This window comes from Carassius carassius, chromosome 34, assembly GCF_963082965.1.
Source record: "Carassius carassius chromosome 34, fCarCar2.1, whole genome shotgun sequence".
Classification (NCBI taxonomy): domain Eukaryota; kingdom Metazoa; phylum Chordata; class Actinopteri; order Cypriniformes; family Cyprinidae; genus Carassius; species Carassius carassius.
In genome coordinates, this window is record NC_081788.1 from 18,394,868 (window position 1) to 18,422,095 (window position 27,228).

At 37.1% G+C, this 27,228-nt stretch overlaps 2 protein-coding genes across 6 annotated transcripts; both read right to left on the bottom strand.

Annotated features, from left to right (window-relative positions):
- Positions 1–1,704: 1,704 nt before the first annotated feature.
- Positions 1,705–5,053, bottom strand: LOC132114611 (probable E3 ubiquitin-protein ligase makorin-1). Of its 2 annotated transcripts, none has more exons than XM_059522816.1 (8): positions 4,903–5,053; positions 3,895–4,026; positions 3,537–3,820; positions 3,321–3,454; positions 2,990–3,231; positions 2,761–2,871; positions 2,554–2,671; positions 1,705–2,417 (listed from the first exon to the last, which is right to left on the bottom strand). In XM_059522816.1, exons 1-8 carry the CDS (start codon positions 5,034–5,036, stop codon positions 2,298–2,300), a joined length of 1,275 nt encoding a protein of 424 aa, XP_059378799.1. In that variant the 5' UTR covers positions 5,037–5,053; the 3' UTR covers positions 1,705–2,297. The 2 variants fall into 2 exon arrangements, with proteins under 2 accessions (XP_059378799.1, XP_059378801.1); XM_059522818.1 differs by lacking the exon at positions 4,903–5,053 and adding an exon at positions 4,499–4,655.
- A 1,122-nt stretch (positions 5,054–6,175) lies between these two features.
- On the bottom strand, positions 6,176–27,221 carry LOC132114612 (peroxisome proliferator-activated receptor delta-like). 4 transcript variants are annotated; one of them, XM_059522820.1, is made up of 9 exons: positions 26,687–27,221; positions 25,899–25,989; positions 21,886–22,339; positions 13,679–13,830; positions 12,321–12,459; positions 8,899–9,098; positions 8,473–8,676; positions 7,705–7,948; positions 6,176–7,470 (listed from the first exon to the last, which is right to left on the bottom strand). In XM_059522820.1, exons 3-9 carry the CDS (start codon positions 22,283–22,285, stop codon positions 7,223–7,225), a joined length of 1,587 nt encoding a protein of 528 aa, XP_059378803.1. In that variant the 5' UTR covers positions 22,286–22,339; positions 25,899–25,989; positions 26,687–27,221; the 3' UTR covers positions 6,176–7,222. The 4 variants fall into 4 exon arrangements, with proteins under 4 accessions (XP_059378803.1, XP_059378802.1, XP_059378804.1 ...); XM_059522819.1 differs by lacking the exon at positions 25,899–25,989 and having other exon boundaries at positions 26,687–27,218; XM_059522821.1 differs by lacking the exons at positions 25,899–25,989; positions 26,687–27,221 and adding an exon at positions 21,526–21,584 and having other exon boundaries at positions 21,886–22,025.
- Between the last annotated feature and the right edge of the window lie 7 nt (positions 27,222–27,228).

Below are 27,228 nucleotides of genomic sequence, written 5' to 3' on the forward strand. Positions count from 1 at the left end.
TCACAACACTGAGGTCTGGGGACAGTTCCAACAGACAGCTACAGAGCTGATCAGATGCTTCTGACAAACACAGCATTGAACACAATACTTCCACCTGTGACCAGATACAACAAATCCATAGTGATGGAAATATTTCTGGATAACAAATCTAAAAAGCAATTCATTTTCAAGCAAAACACCACAAACCTCATTAGGATCACATTCAGGAAATACTTTCAGAGCAGACACCGAGCTTTCATCCCACTGTGAAGGAAAAAATAAATATGTAAAAAAATATATATATACAAAAGAAAAGATATAAGCAATTACATTTGCATACTAAAACAAAGATTCCTTAGTGCTGACTCTGTATCTAGTAATTCTTTTATCACGGGAACAACAGCCTAAAAAGGAATGTAAAATGTAAAAATAATAATAGTAATATTTCTGACAAGAATATGAATCGATCATTTATTTATCTTGAAGAACAGCTTAAATAAAGTGAATTCCATCTTCCCTTTGCATTAGCATTCCTGAATCTCTCAAAGAGACTCTTTAGTTTCCATGTATAGTCTGAGGTGAGGAGGGTCCCTTTCCCTCAGTATCTCTTTGGAGCTGCTTAAGACACAAGTCCTCTGATTTTCCACGTCATCCTGAGTAAGACACTGAAGCAGGTAAAGAACACGGTCTTTGGGCAGTAAAGGGTCAATCAGATGTAGAAAACAGCAGATTTCACTTAAAGCCTTCAGAAAACAGACATACCAAAGGTTTACTGTAAAACAAAAGAGAATTACTCACACAAACTATTTCAGTGTGTTATTTAACAATAGACAGATCTTTATCCCTTAAGAGGCAAGGGAAATATTTCATAACACAAAAGGACTCATTCAAAATGAATTTTTAATTTAATAAATACCTATTGTAAATGATTGAAAAGTGAAGTGACATTCAGCCAAGTATGGTGACCCATACTCAGAATTTGTGCTCTGCATTTAACCCATCCGAAATGCACACACACAGAGCATATATATATATATATATATATATATATATATATATATATATATATATATATATATATATATATACACACACATTTTTGGGGCATTGATTTACAAAAAAAAAAAAGAAAAAAAAAAAAGAAAAAAAAAAAAAAAAGAGAATCACGTTAAAAACATTTCGATTTTTGCCACATAGCTGACAGCCGTCGAGTTTAACCTTTTTATTTAGCTTATACTAAACTCAAGTCCACCTTTTTGATACATCGCTAGACATTAATAGATGAAAGTCAAAAATTAAAAAAAATTGTGAAGTAGTGAAATATTTCATAAGTTTTCAGATCCATCACTGAAGCTCATAACAGATATCGGACACCACAGAGGAAGCCTGCCACTACTTGCCATTTCAAAATGATCCGTCTAGACACATAAGATAGATTTATGACCAAAACGATGACAGATCACAACACTGCTGAAAGCTCAAGGCTCGAATGAGTTCTTTATGTGGCTCTAAACAAACGCTTATTGTACATTGGAGACTACTGCAGGTCTGGAGCGGAATTACAACAGAGAAGCCCTGTCGCGACATTCTGAACCAGTTTTGTCAGTGTTCGCTTAACTTAAAATGGAATGATTTGTAGAAAATAAATAAAATTCAACTTCTCCAAAGCGCCCCCACCCCCCCCTCAAAGCACACATACAAATTAAAGAGACCAAGAGGATCAAGTAAGGCAAACTGTGGAACATTTTTTATTTTCACTTTTCTTTGAATATAAACGTACTAAAAGTTATAAAATGTGACCTCAAGTCCTGGTATAACCTGTTAACACTGCTGAAGAGAACCATATATGACCGAAAGCCTGCTGACAGGTTGCACATTTAGTGTTTTGCAAATACTGGCAATAATATAAACTACTACACAAAGTATAATTAAAATCTGATTTCATAAAGGTATCAGACAGAAGGGTACAACAATCAGGAATCAGCACAGATGAAAGTACTAAAATGATCAACAAGTGAAAAGCAAGCTGAAATAAGTGATCATGCATTCAGTTAACATGAACTTCTTTTGCCCTAGTTTCTCCTCAACTAAACCTGAAGAGACACAGACACAGAGATTTGAGCATTCAAACTGCTTCCCCCACCAACTCCCTTAAACTAAAGGCAAAAGACCCACACAGACAAATCTACACAGCTAAACAATTAGCCAAACATTTAGGACTACCTAAAGCCAACCCCAGAGAGAGACCATTAGATTTCAGTGCAGAAGTTAAGCAGCTCACTCAAAGCTGAGTCAACACATATGACTCTAAAACGTCCTTAATCATCAAGGAATTCCAGAAGGTCTTCGTCGTCTTCATCCAGCAAAGTTAGGGCAAAGATGTAGCTCCAAAGTTGGATGCCATCAATGCCCAAATCCTCCAACATCTCAGCTGTGTCCTAAAAACAACTCTGATTAAAATGGCTAACTAATGATAGTCAATACAGCAAGCTTAGCAATGCATAACGAACAATTCCCACTTACAAAAAAGGCACAAAATGCACAAATAATAAAGTAAAATTAGTTAAACATTACCCTGGATGCTGAGCGCCTGCGACGGTGTGTATGATTAGAGGGCATGTCATGGCTGTAGATACACTCTGATTTAAAGGGGCAGCATCCGTGACGCATGAAGAAAGTGCACTTTAGCTTACTAGAGATAAACAAAACTCAGGAATCAATGTTAAGGATCGAATAAACCATTACAAAAGATTTGACAGCATGAATGCGAACCATTCTAACCTGCTTCTTTCTTTGAAAGCGGCTATCAGTGATGCCTTTTCCTCCCCATCACAGACCCAGTGCTTGCTGGGAATGTAGAAGGAGGATTTCACTCGGCACTGTGGACAGCCCCTGTTTAAAGAATAATAAAAATTAGTTACATTAATTTACATGTACACATAACTTATTACATATATACAGTTTTATACACGCAAGAGGCAGAAGGGGAGTCAAAAAAAAAAACCCTCACTTGATGACATCCTCCTGGAAGTCCTTTGTTTTTCGCCAGGTAACAATGCAGCTGATGCAGAAAGCATGATTGCAGTTGGGTAGGATGCCATAACGCCGATCCAGAGTGGTGGATTTCTCCGAAATCTTGTCCATGCAGATGCCACAGGCCACATCTTTGCTTTGGTCAAATGCCCTTGAATGCTGTTGCTCTGTCGATACTGCAGCGTCACCCTGATTTAGTCTCTCTGGTGAACCATTCACCTATAATCCAATAATATTTCATTAAACCCAAGCCTATGATCTCCAAATAGAGCTGTCAAGGCTCTAAGGAAACATATAGTGTTTGTGACCTGCGTTTCAGCTTCAGATACGGTTATCTTTTGGACTACAGCAGGTGCTGCGCCCGGCACAAAGGCTGATGAGCTGTAGTTATGTGAAGAACTGGAGTCTGTAGCACCGATTTGTTGTAGTGGTCTAATTGCACCTAAAGGGGACAACAAAATTAAATTCACAAAAGGAAAATGTGATGTGTAGTTTCAAAGAAAAGCATGAATAAACAGTAATACCTTGCTGGGGAGGTGCATCTTCCATAACCACAAACTCTTCCTCCTCTGCAATGCCTGTAGTCAAGCATTCAAAGTTCTGCTGCAGTACACTCATACTTGTGACCAGAGGCTCTGAACCCCTCCGATTCAGACTGTGGGCTCCTCGAGGTGGGAGAAGAGAGGGCTCAGAACCTCTGCGGTCAGCCAGAGAACGGCCCGCCAGCGCAGAGGGGAGCCCTGCAGGTGCTGAACCACGTCTGCTGCTCCCTGAAGAACCTTCACCAGCTCGAGGAACATGAAGATACCTGCAAGACATGCAACTCGTAAACCACTTTTCTTATAACATATGGTGTTCAAAAAGGGCCAGCTGACTCCTTACCTGCAATGGTCACCAAACCAGCAGCCACCTTTCTGGAAGTACCTACACTGAACCTGAAACGAAGGACCTGCAGGAAACTCGTGCAGATAGTAACAGCTCGGACCATAGCGACAAGATCCATTGATGAACTGCCTGCAAAACACAACAACAACAACATGCTCATTACATATATTTGTGCACAACTGCAGCACATGTATTTCACAAGTTAACGAAAAGCTGCAGCATTTCATTTAAAAATAAACAAATAAATAAAACCAGGAAAGGAGGAAAAGCAGTTTTGAACCCTCGAGCACTCGTTTGTGTTATTGACTACGGTAGCACACGGAAACTGTAGGACTCTACACGTTTAAGAACGAAGTTCCTGAAGCAAATCTCGCAACGGTCTTTTCAAAACTAACTTTTACGTTGGAGTTCAAAAGCATAACAAATATCATGATGTTGTTGTAACTGCAATTCTCTTCTACAGCAAAAAACAAATCGCTCGCTGCCTTAACCGGATGTAAACATCTGCGCCGAGAAACGTTAGAGCAGGAAAAGTCACTCTTTCAAACAGATGATCGGGGCTGAAAACGAACTTTTCATCCGATCGAAACCACGAAACTACCTGCAGACTTCTCTTTCCACATTTGAGCTGCCTTTTCTCGACTGTCTACACGGTATGCGATACCGATTCATTGTCAGAGCCTCCAAAAATTAGATTTAATGAAGTTGTTGGAGCCAATAAACGGATTGAAGAGTTGGGGGGAGAAAGAGAGAGAGCGAGAGAGGGAGGCGCTGGAGACCCACGTCACGCAGAACGCGCGCTGACCAACCAGGGACGCCCGTCTCTTTTAAACATTAAACAGCGAATTTGGAGGAAGACATCTATACAAACGAGACTTGTGTCTCACAATTCGTATATACTTGCAGATCTTGGTCTTAATATATTATCTTCTTAATTGTTTGCTTGGTGGCCCTGCAACAATCCAACAACCCTGATCTGCACACTGAGCTGAAGAACATACCCACCTACAAACCGCACTGATATTTCCTGGGCCTTTGGATGATTGTGCTTCCCTTTCCATCTTGCGCTTGTCACTCTTTGCCTGATGGATAGCTAATGACATGCACACTTTTATAATTGTTGGGCGGGGCTTTCCCATATGGACGTGTGATGGACAGGGATGCCTCTCAAAACGTGATACACAGTAAGGGATCGAACTTCGAATCGATTCCAGTAAACGGCTCTTTCGAACACAATCGGTAAAGAAAATAAATTCAGCTATCATTGTATATCATGGTACATATTTCTAACACGATAGTTTCCTTCATATTATTTTTTACTATGTGTGTCTGTTATAATTGTATATTTCAATGAACCTAAATATAATACCACAATCCCAATAAGCCTACCACTACTATAACAGTGCCACTTATCATATATATTAAATATAATGCTAAATATAATTAAAAATAATAATGTATTATTTATTAAAATCAACTCTGTTAAGTTTTCTTTTCAATATGACTCGAGAACCACACAGACCGATTCAGCTCGATTCGCGAGTCAATCAATCATTCAGACCCACTATTAAGTAGTTCAAACCCGTTTATGAAGAGGTTCAACCGATTCATTGAAAAGATTCGAAAATAACAATTCGTTACGATGTAATATTGACAAAACAAAAAAGTGTTCCATGTCGGAATGTCTGTTTTTAAGTAGAATAACTGGCTTTAGTATTATTTTTCTGAGAAACAAATATGTGAACATGTTTCTTAAATATCTGCAAACATATTATGGTATTTTTATGCCTTAGTAGCCTACAAATTACAAACAGCACCTTTAAAGATGACAGATGAAACTAAAAGATAATAGTGAAATATAAGATTGCGCCGGATAGAACAATATTTGTGAATGTTTGGTGTGAAAATGGATGAAAAAGAAGTATGTTTAAAAATAAGAAAAGAAAAAATGCAATTTCTTATAATTTCATATTATTGTGCTCTCTAGTTTCACAGTAACAGGTTTCAACATAATCATAGATCTCATCTTGAAAAAAAAAACAGATCAGAAAAGCAATTTCAGCCATAAGAGAAAAAATCTCAGATATTTCTAAGATTCTTCTGGATGTAATATGGTAGATGTGTTGCACATCATATCAATACCAATTAATGTAATTCAACATCAAAACTGATTTTTAACGCGTGTACACTGAATTCCCAAATTATTCAGCACTGTTTTTGACAAGACCCGTTCTGAACTCAGAAGTGTCCAAGTTACTTCAATAAAGGACAACTGAAGTATCTTCCCTAAAAAGCATTAAATTCATTTGCAACGCACATAAAAATATCATGATATGATCATTAAGTAATGAATTAATGCATCTGATTTACAGAATGAATTTAAGTTTATGTGTACTATACATGTTCTAGTTTGAATGTAATCACAACCTGCTTGCTTTCATTCACTCAATATATATTCATAGTCCAGAACATGTTCAATCAACATATAATGGAAGACGTAATTTAATACAACTGCTAATTAAGGAGACAATGAATTCTGATGTTGTGTCTCAAATCAGTAAATATGACCTTGAGACTGGTACCAGACAGTATGCCAAAATACAAGTACCATCATGGTACCAGTGTTTAACAAAGGGATCAGCACATAAGAATTTCATAAAACAAAGTGAAAAAACCTTTCCTTCCATACAGCTGTAATTATCACGCTGTTGTAGGTTTATCCCAAAGTTAAAGTGAATTATTAAGCAGATTTGTCTTCAGTTTCAATACCAATATATATTTGTAGCAGCTGAAACTGAAAACAAAATACTCAACAAAGTAACATAATCCCAAAATAATATAACCGACTGCTGTACAGTTTTGAGAGGAGTTTAACTTTTACTTTACTAAAAGTGCCAACTCGAACAGAATCAGGAGGAAAGAAGAACTATAAAATAAAAGCCCTACACACAGTAAGTCGTATTTCAAGAGCTTGACTGTTCTCCTCAAAGAAACATACTAGACATCACTTAAATGTACCTGCAAACCAAAACCATGGTGGAAAGGTGTTAGCTCTCATCAAGCAAATTAATAACAACATGATGGTGGTAGTAGTAGTACTAGTAAACGATGACTAGATGTTCTGCATCCTTGAGTTTAAATAAAAAAACACTCCGCAAAAATAAGAGAAAATGTCAGTATTCCAAGTCAATATTTGTAAAAGTCCTTTACAAAATTTCATTAAAAAAAACAAAAAACAATGGCACCATGGCGCCGTTACGATCTGTGCACTCTCTCCATTCAGGAGGGAACTCTGAAGTCCATTCTTCATTCAGGTCATTGCATGTCAGTACATGTCTTTATAGATCTCCTGTAAAAGTGGGTGGAGGGAGGTCTCAGATTCAGTCTTTTTGATCATCTGAACCAGTTGGGCATTCTCTGTGACCAGCTGTCTGAGGTCAGCCATCTTCTGGAGCAGTTTGGGGAAGAGATGAGAAGAGTCAGGGTGGTGCACCTGAAGATGTTGGTCCAGAGCTTGCAAGATGCCATCCTGGATCTGTTCGACCTGCTTCACATTCATCAGCCCAGGACGATCTAGAGCAAAGAGAAACCATTTTCAGCTTCCTTTTTCTTCTTTAGCTATTTCACTGACATTACAATTGGTTGGTTTACATCCAGTGTAAAATGTGCTTCTTCCAAGCTTTTAATCTCTTCTTATATTTGGTTCTCATTTTACTGTAATTACTCCATAAATTCTTTATGGATGTAAATTGTAAAGACAACAACAATTTTGAAAACATGTTGATCAAACAAGCAACGATGCCTTGCCTCCACAAAGTATGATGGCTGCTACAAACAGAGCCAGGTCACTGTCATCCAGCTCAAGTGCATTGAATTTTACCGCAAACTCAAATTTGGGCTCCATGATCTCGCCGAAAGGTTTGCGTAGACTACGCAGGAATTCTCTCGTCACAAAGCCCTTCCCATTGGCCACCAGCAGCCCGTCTTTATTCATAAGCGATGGGAGCATCGCAAATATGGCCTCATGGACTCCATATTTTAACAATGTTACCTAAGAGAAAAAGTGGGAGATGAATTCAGCGGAAAAATATGCATCAATACTTAATTCCTGTATGATAATAAATACAAGTAGCCACTAAAAATGGTCAAATATGTGTTTGTATTTAATAATTTAGCAGGATTTTTTAAATGAGGAAATAGAAAAAGATTAGATTATGTATAAATATATATAGTTTAATGAGATACAACAAGTGATTGCTCTAATGTAGCCACCAAAATGATTAATCATAACAATAATCCTTTTTTTTTTCCAAATGAGGAAAAAAGACATCTATTTTGGCAGTAACTTTTCAAAATGAATAAATCACAAACAACAGATTTAAAGGGATAGTTCACCCAAAAATTATAATTCTGGCATTAACTACTCACTTAATTACTACTTAAAACCATAAGACCTTCATTCATCTTTGGAACACAATTAAAGATATTTTTTTATGAAATCTGAGAGCATTCAGACCCTCCCATAGACAACAAGGGTCCTTACACGATCAAGACACAGAAAAGTACTAATCTTACCTGATCATTAAGGAAGAGATCCACAAAGCCAGGGATGTTTTTGGCAAACTCTGTGAGCTCTCGCACAGTTTCAACTGTGGTGCACTGGCAGCGGTAGAAGACATGGACCCCAATCTCTTTGTTGGGTGGTGCTCCATTAAGCTGATTCCAGACCAGCCCGTTTTCTGCCTGCCATAGTGAGTCCATATCATGGATCACAAAAGGCTGAAGATGAAATGAGAACATAATTAAAAAAACAACTAGAATAACAACAAATCAATCATATACTATTTTGTGTTTAAAACATTTTAAAATCAGTTTTAACATCAAAATAAATATTGGCTTAGAGTATCTGCCAGAACTTTAACATCAATCCACTTGCTAAAATAAAACCATATGAGAAAACTGAAATTATTGGTGGCATCTCACTGAAAGCTGAGCGCATACCGATGTGCAGCTCGTCTTGCCCGTGAGGATGCTCCATGCTTTTTTCTTGGTCATGTTGAGGTTCCTCAGGTAGGATGTGTTGACATGCTTGGCCAGTGTTTTGAGGTCAGCTCTACTTGAGTTTTGCAGTTTCTCCCCAGCAATGAGCCCTGCCACTAGCTTCTTCTTCTCTGCCTCTGGCATACGTCCGTACCTGATTGCTGATTCAAAGAAACAAAGATGAGCTCCATTTATTACAAAATAACCCAGCACACATTTAAAAATAAAGCAACAATTTATGAATGCTCAAATATGAATTATGGAGTATGACTATTAAAGGGGACATCGGATGCCCAAGTGTCCTCACCGGCTCAGATTTCAGGTGAAAATAAGGCACTTTATGTTCACTTTTACATCTAACTACAAAACACCTGCATTACCTAAGAGACGTTGTTTCTACAGCTGCTCGAGCACGGAGAAAATGGAGGACAGCGTATTACTGGCTGATGGTGGAAATATGCTAATATGGGACACTCAGTCAATATGACGTCATATTGCTCAGAAATTCAAAATGGTTTGATAAATTGAGACGGTTTAGGTTTTTGGGGGATTAAAAAAAGAAGTGAATGGATTTTTATCATTGTGTGGTTGTGTCCACACTCTGCTAAGACACATTTACATACACTCCATGTAAAAGGCAAGGCAAGTTTATTTATATAGCACATTTCATACACAATGGTAATTTAAAGTGCTTCAAAGTGAATTTTCCATCCGATGTCCCCTTTATACAGGAATAGTTGGCACAAAAATGAAAATTTTCAGAAAATGTACCCACCCTCAGGATGAAGTGAATGGGTGCCATGATAAAATAGTGACGGTGTAAACTTAAGCACTCTAATGATGAATCTGCTTCTAACAAACACACAGCTTTTCACTTCGCAGGACATTAATTGTCAAACTGGTATTGTGGATAACTGTTTTTATCAGCTGTTTGGACTCTCATTCTTAAGGCACCCATTCACTGCAGAGGATTTTTTTTGTTGAGTAAGTGATGTAATGCTAAATTTCTCTGAATCTGTTCTGATGAAGAAACAAACTCACTTTGGATGGCCTGAGGGTGAGAAACTGTTCAGCAAATTTTATTTTTTGGTTGAATTATTCCTTTAATTTACAGTTTTGCACATATTTAGTGGATGTAAAATGAGGGATGCATGGATTAAATGCATGGATTTTTGAAAATGACATTTCAAGCAGTGTGTAATGCAGCTTTATGTGAATGTAAACAGTCTGCAAAGTTGTAAAGCTGAAAGTGTATCGTAAAGTTATTATCTCTCTAACGAAAGAGTTAACTCTGAACCACTGAAACGAGTTGTTTTAAATTTGAATGCCATTCCGTGAATTTCACGCAACAAATTCTTACATTTACATGATGCCTGCCTACGTTCTATGTGGACATCCCACGAAAACAACCCTCAAATGCTGTAGCTGGTTTGTGTGGATAATGTCAAGAAGACACTGTGAAAGTGAATTCAGTTTATTTTCATTTCTAATGGATGAGGCTGTGAAGAATCAATGGTTAAAATTCATATTTACTAAGATTTCACTAAGGACAGCTCCCCCAATCAAATCGTTCAACGCGGGATTCGTAAAACGGTTGTCCTTGAAAGATGGGCCAGTGCCCAGTTTCTTTGGAACAGTTTGCTCCTCTGATTCACAACTTGTAAGTGTAACTAATAATTGTTGCTTTGATATTCTGTCGAGCGTGCAACATATAATAATAACATATAACAGGTGCTGGTTAAATAATTAGAATCATCAAAAAATTGATTTATTTCACTAATTCCATTCAAAAAGTGAAACTTGTATATTATATTCATTCATTACACACAGACTGATATATTTCAAATGTTTATTTCTTTTAATTTTGATGATTATAACTGACAACTAAGGAAAATCCCAAATTCAGTATCTCAGAAAATTAGAATATTACCTAAGACCAATACAAAGAAAGAATTTTTAGAAATCTTGGCCAACTGAAAAGTATGAACAAGAAAAGTAAGAGCATGTCTGTTCGTAGTGGTTCTTGAAGCACTGACTCCAGCTGCAGTGCACTCTTTGTGAATCTCCCCCACATTTTTGAATGGGTTTTGTTTCACAATCCTCTCCAGGGTGCGGTTAACCCTATTGCTTTTACACTTTTTTCTACCACATCTTTTCCTTCCCTTCACCTCTCTATTAATGTGCTTAGACACAGAGCTGTTTGAACAGCCAGCCTCTTTTGCAATGACCTTTTGTGTCTTGCCCTCCTTGTGCAAGGTGTCAATGGTCGTCTTTTGGACAACTGTCAAGTCAGCAGTCTTCCCCATGATTGTGTAGCCTACAGAACTAGAGACCATTTAAAGGCCTTTGCAGGTGTTTTTAGTTAATTAGCTGATTAGAGTGTGGCACCAGGTGTCTTCAATATTGAACCTTTTCACAATATTCTAATTTTCTGAGATACTGAATTTGAGATTTTCCTTAGTTATCAGTTAAAATCATCAAAATAAAAGAAACATCTGAAATATATCAGTCTGTGTGTAATGAATAAAATATACAAGTTTCACTTTTTGAATGGAATTAGTGAAATACATTTTGATGATATATTAATTATATGACCAGCACCTGTAGTTCTGCTAATCAACTGTGGGCCTGCAAATGTCTAGAAATTAGGGCTGCAAGATTAATTGCATGCGATTGTCATGTGTGTCTCGTTAGTAAAGCCAGATGAATCACATGCGATTATGAACGTGATATTGTATAGCTTGTCAGCGAACTACGGCTCTGTCTATTAAGTGCCGCTCCATTTGAAAGCAAGTGATGAACATTTACCGCTAATCACAGAACCGGCTTTACTAACGAGACACGCATGACAATCGCATGCGATTAATCGTGCAGCCCTACTAGAAATGTGTCGATTAATATAGAATGTTGTACTTGGAGTCATGATAAAAGGATGGAGCAATTCGTTGGTTTACAAACTGAAGTGGTTCATCAGAACTCTTTGTGTTTGGCTAACACGTATACAATTATTGTTTGGGTCTTTTTTATTATTATAATAGGATGTAGTATTGATAAAATGTATTCCAGTACTGGTGATGGGCATTCTGTTTCTGACATGCGCTGTACACAGTAGACCAATCACAACAGACTGGGTAATCTGAGCAATCAGAGCAGAGTAGCCTCACTAAAAGAAGGGGTTTGGAAAGATGAATCTTCAAAACGAATAGTTTGAAAGACATTGAGAAATAGCGTAAAATTAAATGCATATTATAAGGAAATGACAGTGTTTTTGAATCGTGCATGCATGTAAACATGTTTTTGGGGACTCCCAAAACCAAATAATAAACATTTTTAAATAGCATAATATGGGCACTTTAAATTGTGGTTATATGTAGGCTGCTTACCGTCATGTGACATGCCCAATGCCAGGCACTTCTGGAAGCGACAGTACTGGCATTTGTTTCGGCTCTTTTTCTGGACCTTACAGGCACGCTCACACCGTTTATACTCCAGCTTCATACGAATGGTGCGTCTGAAAAAACCCTTAAAAAAAAACAAAAAAAAAAACACTTCCTCACTGTAAAACAGCAACGCAAATATGCACTTGTATTGCGGAGTTATTTCACCACATATATGACAATTTAAGCATTAGGAAGCCCAGTGATTTAAGGTAAAGAAATAGAGTGGTTTTATTAAAGGAATAGTTCACCCAAAAATGAAAATTTGATGTTTATCTGCTTACTCCCAGGGCATCCAAGATTTAAATGACTTTGTTTCTTAAGTGGAACACAAACCAAGATTTTTAACTTAAACCGTTGCAGTCTGTCAGTCATATAACGAAAGTGAACGGGAATCACGGCTTTGAGAGTCGTAAAAACATACACAAACAAAACCAAGCTAAACCCTGCAGCTCGTGACGATACATTGATGTTTAAAGATCGGTCTGTGCAAGAAATTGAACAATATTTATATTTAGCTACAATCTCAATTAGGCTTGTCAATGGTTCATTTGAGAGATAGGTGGTAGTAATGCACTTAGAAGTTTGCTGCAATCCACCGTAAAGCAAGTAGACAACGACGCGTCAGACGCCGGCTGTTGAGAACACACTCAGGACAGTTTGGACATTCCGGTGAAAAACGATATAATCACTGTTCAGTTTCTTGCATAGACCAATGGTATTGTGTCTTTAAACATCAATGTATCGTCACAAGTTGCAGGGTTTAATTTGGTTTTGTTTGTGTTTGGTTATGTTTTATGATTCCCTTCCACTGACATTATACGACTGAGAGACTGCAACGGTTTGTGTTAAATATCTCAGTTTGTGTTCCACCGAAGAAACAAAGTCACCTACATCTTGGATGCCCTGGGGGTAAAGAGATAAACATAAACTTTCATTTTTGGGTGAACTATCCTTTTGAAGATGCTGTAACAGATTTCTTTAATTGTCTTCAATTACACTGTCCCTTACCTTTAACACAAAAACCCAACCAAAATTCTCCAAAGTCATGTCATTTCACATGCAGACCAGGTTTCTGATTAGTTGAAAAAAAAAAAAAAAACTGGTTTGCTTGCAGATAGTTTTGGCCATTTACAGAGCCAGATGTGATTTTTCAGGAAATCTATCTGTCTGTCAGACAGTATCACTTGCAGCACCTTTAATATTAGAATATTATAGATGATAGTTTATTTTAGGCCATAAATCCACCCACAGTTTGTGAAAAACCTTGACTGCAGTAGTTTTGACAAGTTCAGCAAATATACCTTGCAGCCTTCACAAGCATGTACTCCATAATGAAATCCTGAGGCTTTATCTCCACATATGCGGCACTCAACGTTCAGGCCAAAAGTACTGGGGTCATTCTGACCCAGCCGTAACTGGTCTGACAGCGAGAGAGAGGGGGTCTGTAATGGATCTGTAAATATGAGCCAAAAACAAAAAATAGAAACTTCTTAAAGGATCTCTTATCAGAGAACTGCAAAAGTTTATGGATGAAATACATATAAATTAGAAAGCCTGACAGGAAAAAAAAAAGATTTCTAATGTTTTTAATGTAATGAAACAATTCTCTACAATATTTTTCAATGAATTATTTCATTTTAATTTCAGAGTACATCACAGCAGTGTCTACCTTTTATTTTAATATGTGAAACTGCTAGCCAGTCAAAGCAGTGGGCATTTATTTCAGATTCTTGAATGCGCATCACCTATAAAAACATTGGGCAGACTATTGGGCAGACAGGCTCTAAAACAGAATACTTCTAATTATTACTTCGAAATTATAATTTTTTGGGATGTTATATTCTTGCTAACATTACAAGTGGACCTTGGAGAATATTATAAAATAATAAAACAATGCAGTTCATGACCCCTTTAGGTTTCAAAGCCAACAAAGGATAAAAAGCAGGTCAAAAATAAGTAATATTAAATAAACAATATTTACATTAATATAATCATGTTTAATATTTAATTTTATATATATATATATATATATATATATATATATATATATATATATATATATATATATATATAAACATGATTAATATATAGTACAAATTAAGTTAATGTATATACAGTAAATAATATAAATATTTTAAGGGATATTCTTTTCAGGAATAGATTGATCTTATTAATGATGTAGAAGCCTTTGAAAGCCATGTATCAAATATGATACATCAATATTTATAGTAGAGGTTTATGGCGTTATTTTTGTGCCTCAATCCTGAGCGAGTAATTGTACGTTTTGAGCACAGAGAACTATATTTTGCAAGCACATTACATTATATTTTGAACAGAAATTAACAATCGCAAAAAACTAAAATTCGCTTGAGCAAAGAAAAAACGATTCAGTGCTCAAAAAATGTATTTGCTTGTTTGCTATTATCCATATTAACGTGCAGTAATAACCCCTCTCACGCAGTTTACTCAGGTGCTCTCTCACAAACGTATTCTCTGCGCTCCTGTCAAGTCCCTCTCTCTCGCGCTCAACCTCTTAATTCTGTGCGCGCTCAACTCTTGACACACGCTCGCTCAACTTACAACAGCGTTACAAGTGTGCCACAAAATCAACCCATCGGAAAATTAAAGCCCGTCTGGTCCGTGTACGTTTTGATCATTTCATTTCCTATTTAGAATTCAATAACCAATTTAAAAAAAAAAAGTCAAAGCTCTTTACATTCTTTGCATGTGATTTATCAACACCTAGTACATCTTAAAATACAGGTCCTTCTCAAAAAATTTGCATATTGTGATAAAGTTCATTATTTTCCATAATGTAATGATAAAAATTAAACTTTCATATATTTTAGATTCATTGCACACCAACTGAAATTTTCAGGTCTTTTATTGTTTTAATACTGATGATTTTGGCATACAGCTCATGAAAACCCAAAATGCCAATCTCAAAAAATTAGCATATATCATCCGACCAATAAAAGAAAAGTGTTTTTAATACAAAAAAAGTCAACCTTCAAATAATTATGTTCAGTTATGCACTCAATACTTGGTCGGGAATCCTTTTGCAGAAATGACTGCTTCAAAGCGGCGTGGCATGGAGGCAATCAGCCTGTGGCACTGCTGAGGTGTTATGGAGGCCCAGGATGCTTCGATAGCGGCCTTAAGCTCATCCCGAGTGTTGGGTCTTGCATCTCTCAACTTTCTCTTCACAATATCCCACAGATTCTCTATGGGGTTCAGGTCAGGAGAGTTGGCAGGCCAATTGAGCACAGTAATACCATGGTCAGTAAACCATTTACCAGTGGTTTTGGCACTGTGAGCAGGTGCCAGGTCGTGCTGAAAAACGAAATCTTCATCTCCATAAAGCTTTTCAGCAGATGGAAGCATGAAGTGCTCCAAAATCTCCTGATAACTAGCTGCATTGACCCTGCCCTTGATAAAACACAGTGGACCAACACCAGCAGCTGACATGGCACCCCAGACCATCACTGACTGTGGGTACTTGACACTGAACTTCAGGCTTTTTGGCATTTCCTTCTCCCCAGTCTTCCTCCAGACTCTGGCACCTTGATTTCCAAATGACATGCAAAATTTGCTTTCATCCGAAAAAAGTACTTTGGACCACTGAGCAACAGTCCAGTGCTGCTTCTCTGTAGCCCATTTCCTGCACACGCCTGTGCACGATGGCTCTGGATGTTTCTACTCCAGACTCAGTCCACTGCTTCCGCAGGTCCCCCAAGGTCTGGAATTGGTCCTTCTCCACAATCTTCCTCAGGGTCCGGTCACCTCTTCTCGTTGTGCAGCATTTTTTGCCACACTTTTTCCTTCCCACAGCCTTCCATTGAGGTGCCTTGATACAGCACTCTGGGAAGAGCCTGTTCGTTCAGAAATTTCTTTTTGTGTCTTACCCTCTCGCTTGAGGGTGTCAATGATGGCCTTCTGGACAGCAGTCTTACCCATGATTGCGGTTTTGAGTAATGAACCAGGCTGGGAGTTTTTAAAAGCCTCAGGAATCTTTTGCAGGTGTTTAGAGTTAATTCGTTGATTCAGATGATTAGGTTAATAGCTCGTTTAGAGAACCTTTTCATGATATGCTAATTTTTTGAGATAGGAATTTTGGGTTTTCATGAGCTGTATGCCAAAATCATCAGTATTAAAACAATAAAAGACCTGAAATATTTCAGTTGGTGTGCAATGAATCAAAAATATATGAAAGTTTAATTTTTATCATTACATTATGGAAAATAATGAACTACACACAGTACACATTTCCATGTCTGTTACCTGAATGCTGTGGATCACAATATGCTAATTTTTTGAGAAGGACCTGTATCGAGCTCATGAAAAATAAAAGTTCCAGATGGACACACATTAAATGCATAAACCAGTTTGAATAAAATATATCTTAAAATAAATTTGGAGGTAGGTTGAAAAAGCCAAATTGGGAAGTTTTAAGTAGTTGTACAGCTTGAAGTGTGAAGTTTATTCTTGTACACAGTAGAGATGAAACAACGAATCGATTTAATCGATTAAAATCGATTATTAAAATAGTTGTCAACTAATTTAGTCATCGATTCGTTGCTAAATAACTTTTATTTGCTGTAAGCGGCTCATTTCGTGCATATTTCAAATCTGCGGTGACCAAAGTGTGGCAGTAATGAGCCACCGGAGGTTTTACTCAGCCAGTACAACAGGAGAAGTAGCGAATAGCCAATAGCTGGCCTTGTTTTATGTCACGTGCTTCCCGAACAGCGTCTCTGCAGCCATAGACATCATATGATGTCTATGGGTGCTTCTCAATTCATATTTGTGCATCCTCGTTTCCTTTCCTCGCTTCCTTTCCTCGTGTCTTAGCTCCACCCTTTCAGGATGCGAGGGAAGGACGCAAGGAAAAGACGTGAGGATGGAGGACTTGAATCAAGTGAAATGATTTATCCTCGCTCCCTTCAGCGTTACTTCAAAGTGTCATCAGCTGTAATTAAAGGGATCTGCCCTTATGTTGTTAAAGTTTATTAATTAAGACATTCATAATAAATATTAATAAAGCAAGATGCCCTGTTTGAAATATATGACATGCATGGTTTATTTGAAGTGAAAAGGTAAAATATAAATAAAAATTGTTACAACAGATGTGAAGGGGGAGGAGAATTTATACGTGCGTCACGTTAAGTCGATAAAATACTTCCGCATAGGATACACCTGTGTATCCTCGCTCATCTCTCCTCATGAAGCCTCCTCCCTCCTCGATCCTCGTCTCCTCGTGGTGCAATTAGGGAATTGAGATGTCCTTCAAGATGGCTGTGTTCGATCGGTTTCCGGGTCATAGGATGGAGGACGGAGGAGCGAGGAGACGAGTAGGGATATTGAGAAGCACCCTATGTCTGCAGCATTCAGCGTGATGTGGGAGTACTTTACATTGAGCCTTTAAAAAAGAAGAGTAACCTGTAAACTCTGCACTACTGCACTGTTTAAGGGGACGTTCACATATCGCGTCTTTTGCGCGCTCAAGTTCGTTATTTCCAACACCGCACCGCATCGAGTTAAAAACATTTAAACTTTTCAGAATGCAGCAACCGCACCGCGGGTCATGTGACAAGAACTAACCAATCAGCTTCATCCTTTCCCGTAACAACGTTAAAAGCTCAGTCAAGATGAAAGGAACAGCTGATCATAGTTGTATATGGATTTCATTTTGAAATAAATTTAGTAGCAGAGCTACTGCAAGCGATTTTTTGAACTGCAAATCCATTTATCCTTTGCTGAAATTTCCGCGTCTTCAAGGAGAGAGCACGTCATGGTTGCTTAGCAAAGGCAGATGCCTCAGGGGCGCTTCTGCACGAGCGCTTTGGAAAGAAGGAGAAAGCGGTGCGCCTAGCGTTCTCCACGCATTTTTAGGCGCGATTTGTGAACGGCCCCTAAGACTTTCATTTGTGCAGATTCTCCAGTACAATGTTGTTTGCAAATGTTTAGTCGTAAAAGCTGATAACATTGCTTTTTAACAGTTAACATTTAAAGCTTTACAAACATGTTCTGTGATCAGTTTGTCATTTACCAGTTCAAAATTCAGTCGTGCAGCCTAATTATGACTGAATGAGAGAGGTAAATGTAGATATTTGAAATGCACTTTTTTTTCTAAGTATTATTCACTGCTCTTTTTCACACAGCAGGTTTTTTGTGTGTGTCCTATTTTTTTTCCTGGACAACCTTCTGATGGATTTTACTTTAAATTGTGAGTTCCATTCAGGTTTCATGCCATTGGCACTTTTTTTGAAGGATTGTTTACAATTTCACAGCAAAAGCTATAAAGCTTTTTCCCAGTATATAATAAAATACAATGCACTGCAATTTTATTCTGTTTTATCCTTATCCTTCGTGAAAATATGTTCTGAAAGATTCCTTAATAAGCTTTGTTCGGGATGTTAAACTACTTTAGGAGCTCTAAGGACTGCCATGGTGAAAACATTATTTGAAATCTCCTTGTGAAATTTGCTAGAGTATGGGTCAGTGTTCTGATTGCAGAAGAGTTCGACAAAGGATTACAAACACAATAAAACAACTCCAGGTATATTTTTGATGAGGATATGACAGTGCAAAATGGTTAAAATCTCTTAAATCTATGCTGAATGATAAAGACCATTTATTAATAATTTACTTGGGGAAAAAATGAAAAAAACTAAAATATAAGTACATAAACCGATTAATCGTAAAAATAATCGACAGATTAATCGATTATCAAAATAATCGTTAGTTGCAGCCCTAGTACACAGATATGGCATATTCATGCAGTACACATGAAATTCATGTATATATTTATATGAAGGCCTTCATTGCTCGGGTAACAAAAGTCACTAGAATTGTTTGGGAAGTTAAGTCTGACCAGTTATACAGTAACGAGTCAGACGAGTCTGAAGATCTGAGCTGAATTTGGTGAAACATTAAAGTTCTAGTCGGTGTCAATTACTCTTATAATAAATAATAATAATAATGTTTAAATATATGTTGGCTTTCTCAAGCCCAACAAAGAATACTAAGAAGAGAAACACCATTCAGTTTAGTATGTAATTTAACTATATTAATTTTCACAATTATTTATTAATGTCACACACACATACCTAGTGCCTTTAGACTTAAAAGACGAAAGTAATAAATGTTACAGACATATTATCATGGAATTGTTCAGTCTATTATTGATTTTGATTTTGATTCTGCCGAAAGAATGAAAAGACCGAGCTGAAGGCGGAGCGATTCGACCAATCAGATGAAAGCAGCATTTCAGCGCCACCCACAAGTGCGAATGAAATATTGAAGCCATAAACCGATTTGTAAACCCTATAAGACAAAATGAGATATAGAGCCAAAAACTAATTTTCCGTTTATTAAACTAAATGGAAAAACTAATAAACGAGCCATTTTTCCATTTCTCGTTATTGAATTCTAAATAGGAAATGATAGGGCTTTGGTTCTACTAGCAATTTGATTGGAGACCAACAGCCAATCTGAATTGACCTTTAATTTTCCGATTGGTTGATTTTGTGGCACACTTGTAACGCTGTTGTAAGTTGAGCGAGCGTGTGTCAAGAGTTGAGCGCGCACAGAATTAAGAGGTTGAGAGTGAGAGAGAGGGACTTGACAGGAGAGCAGAGAATACGTTTGTGAGAGAGCACCTGAGTAAACTGCGTGAGAGGGGTTATTACTGCATGTTAATATGGATAATAGCAAACAAGCAAATACATTTATTGAGCACTGAATCGTTTTTTCTTTGCTCAAGCAAATTTTTTTTGCGATTGTTAATTTCTGTTCAAAATATAATGTAATGTGCTTGCAAAATATAGTTCTCTGTGCTCAAAACGTACAATTACTCGCTTAGGATTGAGGCACAAAAATAACGCCATAGAGATTTATTTACAGTTGCTGGGGTTAGGTGTCTTGCTCAAGGACACCTCGACACTTGGTCAGGTGGAGCCGGGGATTGAACCACCAACCTTCCGGTTTGTAGACAACCTACATGAACCACTGAGCCACTGCCGCCCAAATTATATTATATTGTTATATTGTTATATTATACACTGATCTTTAATGTTAGTTCATTAACTAATGTTAACAGATGCAACTTTAAACTTTTAGAATGTACTGGAATTGAAATTAACACTCAAAAAAGGACCAATGCTTCTACAGCTTATAACATAGGCCATAGCACTGAAATTACATAAGTTTTTGTTATGTATTGTCTTACACATTATTATTATTATTTTTTTTAAACTTGATGATTATAGAAATCAAAATAACAAAAAGCACACCGGACAAAAAGCGCAGCACGTTTCATCTATAACTCACAGGTTATAACACACCAGACGTATTGTGTTCAGTTCAAGCGGCTGTTCAGAACTGTTTATTTAATCACCAACCAGGCTAAGGTTCACTACAAGAACAAAGTGGCAAACCGTTAAGAGAAAGCACGATCTATACTGTAAGCTCTCTACCTGAAGCATACAGAAAGGCAAACGTTTCACTGAAAAATGCACAATACACAATCTCCCAGCCTTGGGTGAAGTCATTATACATACGAACAACGATCTGGGACAAATATAATGTAATTTAATGGAAAACTATGTGAGTGGCCATCCGTGAATCGGCAGGATCTCTGTCGGCTGCATGAACGCATCATGCTTTCTCACATCATTAGCTTTAAATACGCAACTTCAACAGATAACAAATGCATAAAAGTGACCAATCTGATATAAACTAATGCAAATAGATGGTAACAATCGTGACATCAAACATTTGATTGTTTTAGTCAAATTGTTTCAACCTCTTGAGGTGCTAGCCTACTAATGTTTGCATCCTCTTAGCCTTGATGGCAAACATACTTCTGTTCTTTCACTACTAATGCAGCATCTAGTCAACAAATGTAACTACTATATAATGATATGAAAACATGTACAACCCTGTGAGAAAACCTTTTTATTCAATTACCTCTTCTGAAGAGATCTTTAGCAGACTTAAGCCAGATACAATTTACAGTTTTTAGCTAAAATTAATTGCAAAAATCTAGACATATATTTTCTTGCCATGAAAATAGCTACAATAGCTGGCATGGCGTTAAACAGAAAAAAAGAATGAAAACATGTACTGTAGTATACTGTATACACACCGCTTCGTTGTCCGTTTTAAATCTGCATCTGAAGTGTCCGGCTCTGTGCAGCGCGCAGCCTCACGTGTCAAAACAAATAGCACAAAGTGTCAGTGATTCCTCCTCTAGAGGCCGCCCTCATACTGTAGCTGCTCCAGCAACGGACACAACCCAGAAAACTACCGGTAAGGATTTTTGCAGATAGCCGATATTTCTAGCAATTAAATATCAGTGCCGATTAATCAGCAAAACCGATTAATTTATATAATTTATTTATTAGAATTTATAGTCAACCTCTGATTTATAGGGTTAAGTGGAGGCAAAAAATCTCACTGTCAGGATGTCATAATACTTGGCTCTGATGTCTAAGCACAGTTTTACCTGGAAACATTTGAGCTGTTACAGAAGTGTCACTATTATGTTGAGGACTCTTCTGTGGTGTCCCATCTCCATTCTGTAGAGTGGCCCCCCGCGATCCCTTGCTGCAGGGTGAGACTTCTATTCCTGTGGCATCAGACGTCTCGCTGCCCTCCACCTTCTCACCCGACGCTGAGCTCGGCTCCTGTAGCTCTGACATCCTTCCACAGTCCGAGGATGCAGACTCACCCTCCTGGACTGCCATCCATGTTGTGTCTTCAAGAATCTGGACAGGGTTCAGGTCTGTCGGTGGAGACGATTGGCCCTTCATAACTCCTGTGAACAAGAGGGGCTCTTGGGCTGCCGCGACGTCTACTGGGCCATCACATTTGATTTCTGAGGTAGGTTGCTCAACCTGTTCCATGGTTCTCCTGTCTGGCTACTAATACTCATAACCATCCATCACGTGACATTGCCTCTGGAAAGACAAAAGACATGTAAATAGATGTTAATTATTGTAACAGTGCCTCAATAGAACACGGTATCAGTATATGACCATCATCGCTGGTGTGTAGTGCACATGCTCCAGAGATTACACGGATGACCTGATATCCAGTACTGCTTGGGCCATTTCCTGACTCCACCCCACCCCCCTTACCTCTCCGCTGACTCAAATAAAATTAAAGGGACACAATTTCATCATGATGATTTTTAAAGCACAGAAAGGATTTATTCACACTGTATTAAGACCACATTCATTTGATAAAGATTTTAAATGAATTGTTTTTTCTATTATTAAAAGTATCCTGATGCATCATAGTTTCCACTGAAATATTAAGCAATTTCAACATTGCTAATAGGAAATGTTTCTTGAGTATATCAGCATATTAGAAAACTGACCATGTGACACAATATATTTATATTAAATTGTAATAGTATTTCTCATTATTAATGTTCATTTAACTGTATTTTTGCAGCCTTGGTGAGACCTTCAAATACATTTTAAAAAATCACAGTATTGAACGGTAGTGTATGTAATGTAAAAACATACAGGTTTTTTACAATATTTTTATATTGCAGTAATGCTTTCTTTTCTGCTTCAAAAAATTTAGTTTGTCACTTTTTGGAATAGGTTTTTATGGGGGGGGGGGTAATGCCTGGCTCAAATGATTATAGGAAAAGATAATCCTTAAATGTAGAGAATCAGAAAGTAGCTTTTGTCTTAGCTAGCTGGCCTTTTATTCATTCACCACTTCCGATTACATGACATTTATCTTTTTTTGAGACAGATACAAACTGTGTCATAAGCAATTACAGGTCTGTGGTATATTTAGTTTACATAGAGTGAGAGGTGATAGGTGATAAATCCATTATGAGATTCTGCTTAAAAGTTAAAAAGATAAAATAACCCTAAAAAAAGAGAAAGCAGCTGTGGAAAGATTGTATGACCAACAGAAATAGATCTAGCAAAATACTTCTGTGTTACAAAATTGACATAATCTGGTCATCTAAACAAGAATGGTCTATCAAAGCAAAATGAAAAGAGAAAGAATAATGCTGATCATTATCTTCCTTCCTTAAGAGACACAGAACTGACTGTGCCCATGTTAAGGACAGGTTAGATAACTAGCATCCTAACAGAGGACATCACATGGGCAATGAGCCATGTCAAACACTAAGACATGAATAAATGCTATTCGTAAAATACTGAAGAGATCCATGCTGTCACTCATGACCCATTTGCTTGAGCAAACACAAAAACCAAACTGTCAACACAAAGGTCAAGATATATTGTGTTTCATCTGGCAGGCAGTGTACTTGCTCAGACTACAAGGTGTTTACAGAATGTCTTAAAGGGATAGTTTAACCCAAAATGAAAACCCTATCATCATTTATTCACCCCAATGTCTTTTCCAAACCTTCCAGTGAACAAAAAAAAATATTTTAAAGAAATCTGGAAAAACTGAATCATTGTATAGACAAAAAATGAGGTCACATTCATCATAGCTCTCAGTGTGAAAGACGGTGATAACAGATGTGAGGATTGAGACCCGGACCAAACAGACTGTGTTCGTAATCCACGGATTCTGACAACAGGATTACGCAGAAACCACATCAATGTGTGAATAACAAAGACAATGCAATAAAAAAACTTAGCTGATTTAGTTAGTTAGTTACTGAACCACACTGGATAACAGAAAAAAAGAGCACTACAATATATGCACCGATTTTACATTAATTTACATGCATGCGCAGTAAATGAAGTGATCAGAAACACTATGAGCAACTGTTCAGACTTGTCAGCAACTAGTCATTCAGGATCTCAGTCTGTTTGCATTGTACTAAGGGTTGCATGCTAGAGGCGGCCTGCAGAGAGGAACTAAATGAGTCAGTGTGCGGAGGTTTTGACAGACATGCATTCCAGTGTCTGAACCGCTCAGTTGCTTCATCTTTGTTTTTAAGGCAAAATACTAAAGAAAAAAAAATCTAAGATTTTTTTTAATGCACAGGTCAATTTTGAGTTGCTGGACTATTAGGCTTCCAAAAGTGTCAAAATCTTCACTTATAGTGTACTTACCTATATTCTAAAGTTTTCAGAGGGGTTTGTTCATCATTTACCTATTTTATAAAACATTTTAAAAACATGATTTTTATATTTTTTTGACTTCTTGACAGTTTTCTCTAATTTATTTTCTGAGTCATAAAAACATATATCCAAAGTTCCCTCTTTAAAAATCATTCATATGTCCAATGTTCAGATTTCTGTTTGGGAAATGTATGCAAATTAGTGCACATTTAGTAAATAATTTAGTGTGCAGTAGGGGTGTAACGGTACGTCTATTCGTACCGGACCGTTTCGGTACAGGGCTTTCGGTACGGTGCACGTGTGTACCGAATGACGGAATGCAATATTTTGTGCGCCAAACGAACATATTAAGTGGCGGAAGTCTTTAATTCGGCTCCCATGTTAACAGATTAGAGCTTGCAGACTGCCTGCGTGAGATGCGCGGAAAACGCGTGCATGCTAGAAATAGAACCGACGCCTATTTTTCACGCGACACGCAAGCGTGTTGGAAGCGTTTCCAGGCAAAATAGAATAGGAAAATATGTTTATATGTCATTTTGTACACAAATACATATTAATTCATGACACTTTGATGTTTGAAAGTCTATAGGTTGACATAAATTCAGATATAAATGTAATTTAAAAAATAAATTAATAATTATCGATTTTCAAATATTGCACCTGTCAAACATAGTCTATTTTGCCATCAATACTGTAGACGGTGTTCTTTATCAGTAGGCTTTATATTTATGCTCAACATGAAGTATAGATATTGTTGTCATGAAGACAAGAGTCTGGTCTGTCGGCGATCTCCCTCTATGTCTCCTACAGCAGCAGCAGCGCGCCAGCGCCGTGTCAGGCACGATTCTGGTGAAGCATGCCTACAAACTGGGATTGGTAATGCTGCACTGTAATCATAGTTCTTTTTTTATATTTTTCATTATATTTTATTATATGATATTGGTTTGAGACTGAGAGTATTTTATTTAGTGGAGAACTTTGCAGCAGTATCTTATTTCTTATTCTTTTTTTTATTTTATATATATATTTTATTAAAAAGTATAGTATAGTATATAGTATATGTATAGTAATAAACAACCTGCAGTTTAATGTTTGCATTTCTTTCCCTTACTGTACCGAAAATGAACCAAACCGTGACTTTAAAAACGAGGTACATACTGAACCGTGATTTTTGCATACCGTTACACCCCTAGTGTGCAGTATTAGCATATTTAAACATAACATTTCAGAAAACTTATAACACACACACACACAAAACTGTCTTATTGTATTGTGATTACTAATCAACTAGGTAAGTACAGTGATATCTATTAGTTAAAAGAAATTACCCTTTTCACCTGTGATGTCTTGCCATTATAGTTAAAAGGGCAGGAAAAACTCAGAGCACTACAAAATTAATAATGAACTAGTACATAACAACTGTTGAAGATTATAGACAGTAGATCTTCACCTTAATTGTTAAAACTGTAACTTTGGAATCAGAGCGAAAGCAGTCTGTCTTCTGTGTGCACAAGTTCACACTTTATACTTCTACGTGAAGCCTTTCAAATACAAAACACCCAAACAATTCACTTGTCTTAGCAGTATAATAGTAAGTTTATTATATAGGAAGTATAATAATAGTAAATAGCTTCTTTCAATCTCTTATCCGTTTGATTCAGAAAACAATACGTTACTCTTGTCACACAATTGCTTAAATGTATCTATAATAATGTTTCTTTAATTGCCTGGTCATTTTGGAATTTTTGGAACTAAAATGTCTTAAAAAGATGACGTAAAGTATTTGTAGAATGTACCAACTAATGTATTCCTTGTTCCTTAAATTGTTAATAGATGGCTGTTAAAAATCTAACGTAATGTTAACGTGAACAGCGCCTGGCTGAGAAAGCAAAGTTTAGAAATGTAGAACACATATGGTGAAACTTCATCTAATGAAGAAACAGTGACTGACATGAATCCTATTGCTGAAATAACCTTAACGATTGTATGACAAATAACACAAAATAGCCAAAAAGCTAGACAGACTGAGTGGCACATCATCAACCTGACAGACAACAAATCTAGCTAACGTTAGCTGACAAAACAGGACTTCAAAACGGTGACATCAACTCTTTAACAGACTACAACATATACTTATTCCGATATGGGCATGTTTACTTGGTTCGTAATCGGATGAATCAGAAATTTAGACTTAAAGCAAAACAGCGAGTTTTGGCTAAATTAGCAATTCTGGATTACCTTGGTGTTTACGAGTCAGCTTCGAAGTTTCCCAGCGGTCGAACAAATACAAATATACTTTTCATACGTTAAATTACGTTGTTTTGAGACTCAACTGAGCTCATAGTCCGTGGGTTTACATCAGTTGTGTCATCATTGTGTTCCCGCCGTGACTCTTATTCCCTATTCCACACATGCTAGTCCGAGGTGAGCACTAGCTAGCTTGACGCTAACATGTTTTGTTTTTTATTTTGTTGTGCACGCTTTCAGATTTCTCCCGGTAAAACAAATACAGCTTAATGTGTTTCAAATATCAAATACAGTCTTCTTCCTTCCAGATTTCTGTTATATCCATTCTGCTTTAAAATCCAATTAAAAAACGGATCAAGCGATGACCATCGCGCTGTTATTCATACGCCCACTTTTGCTCAATCTGGTCTAGTAACTCCATTCACTTTGATTACTCGGTTGTCTGGGAAGACCGAGATAAAGGAACTAGAAAAGAGTTGTGTATTCTAAATAAAATAGCCTGAAGGGGTCGCTCTTCGACCGAAAGTTGTCAA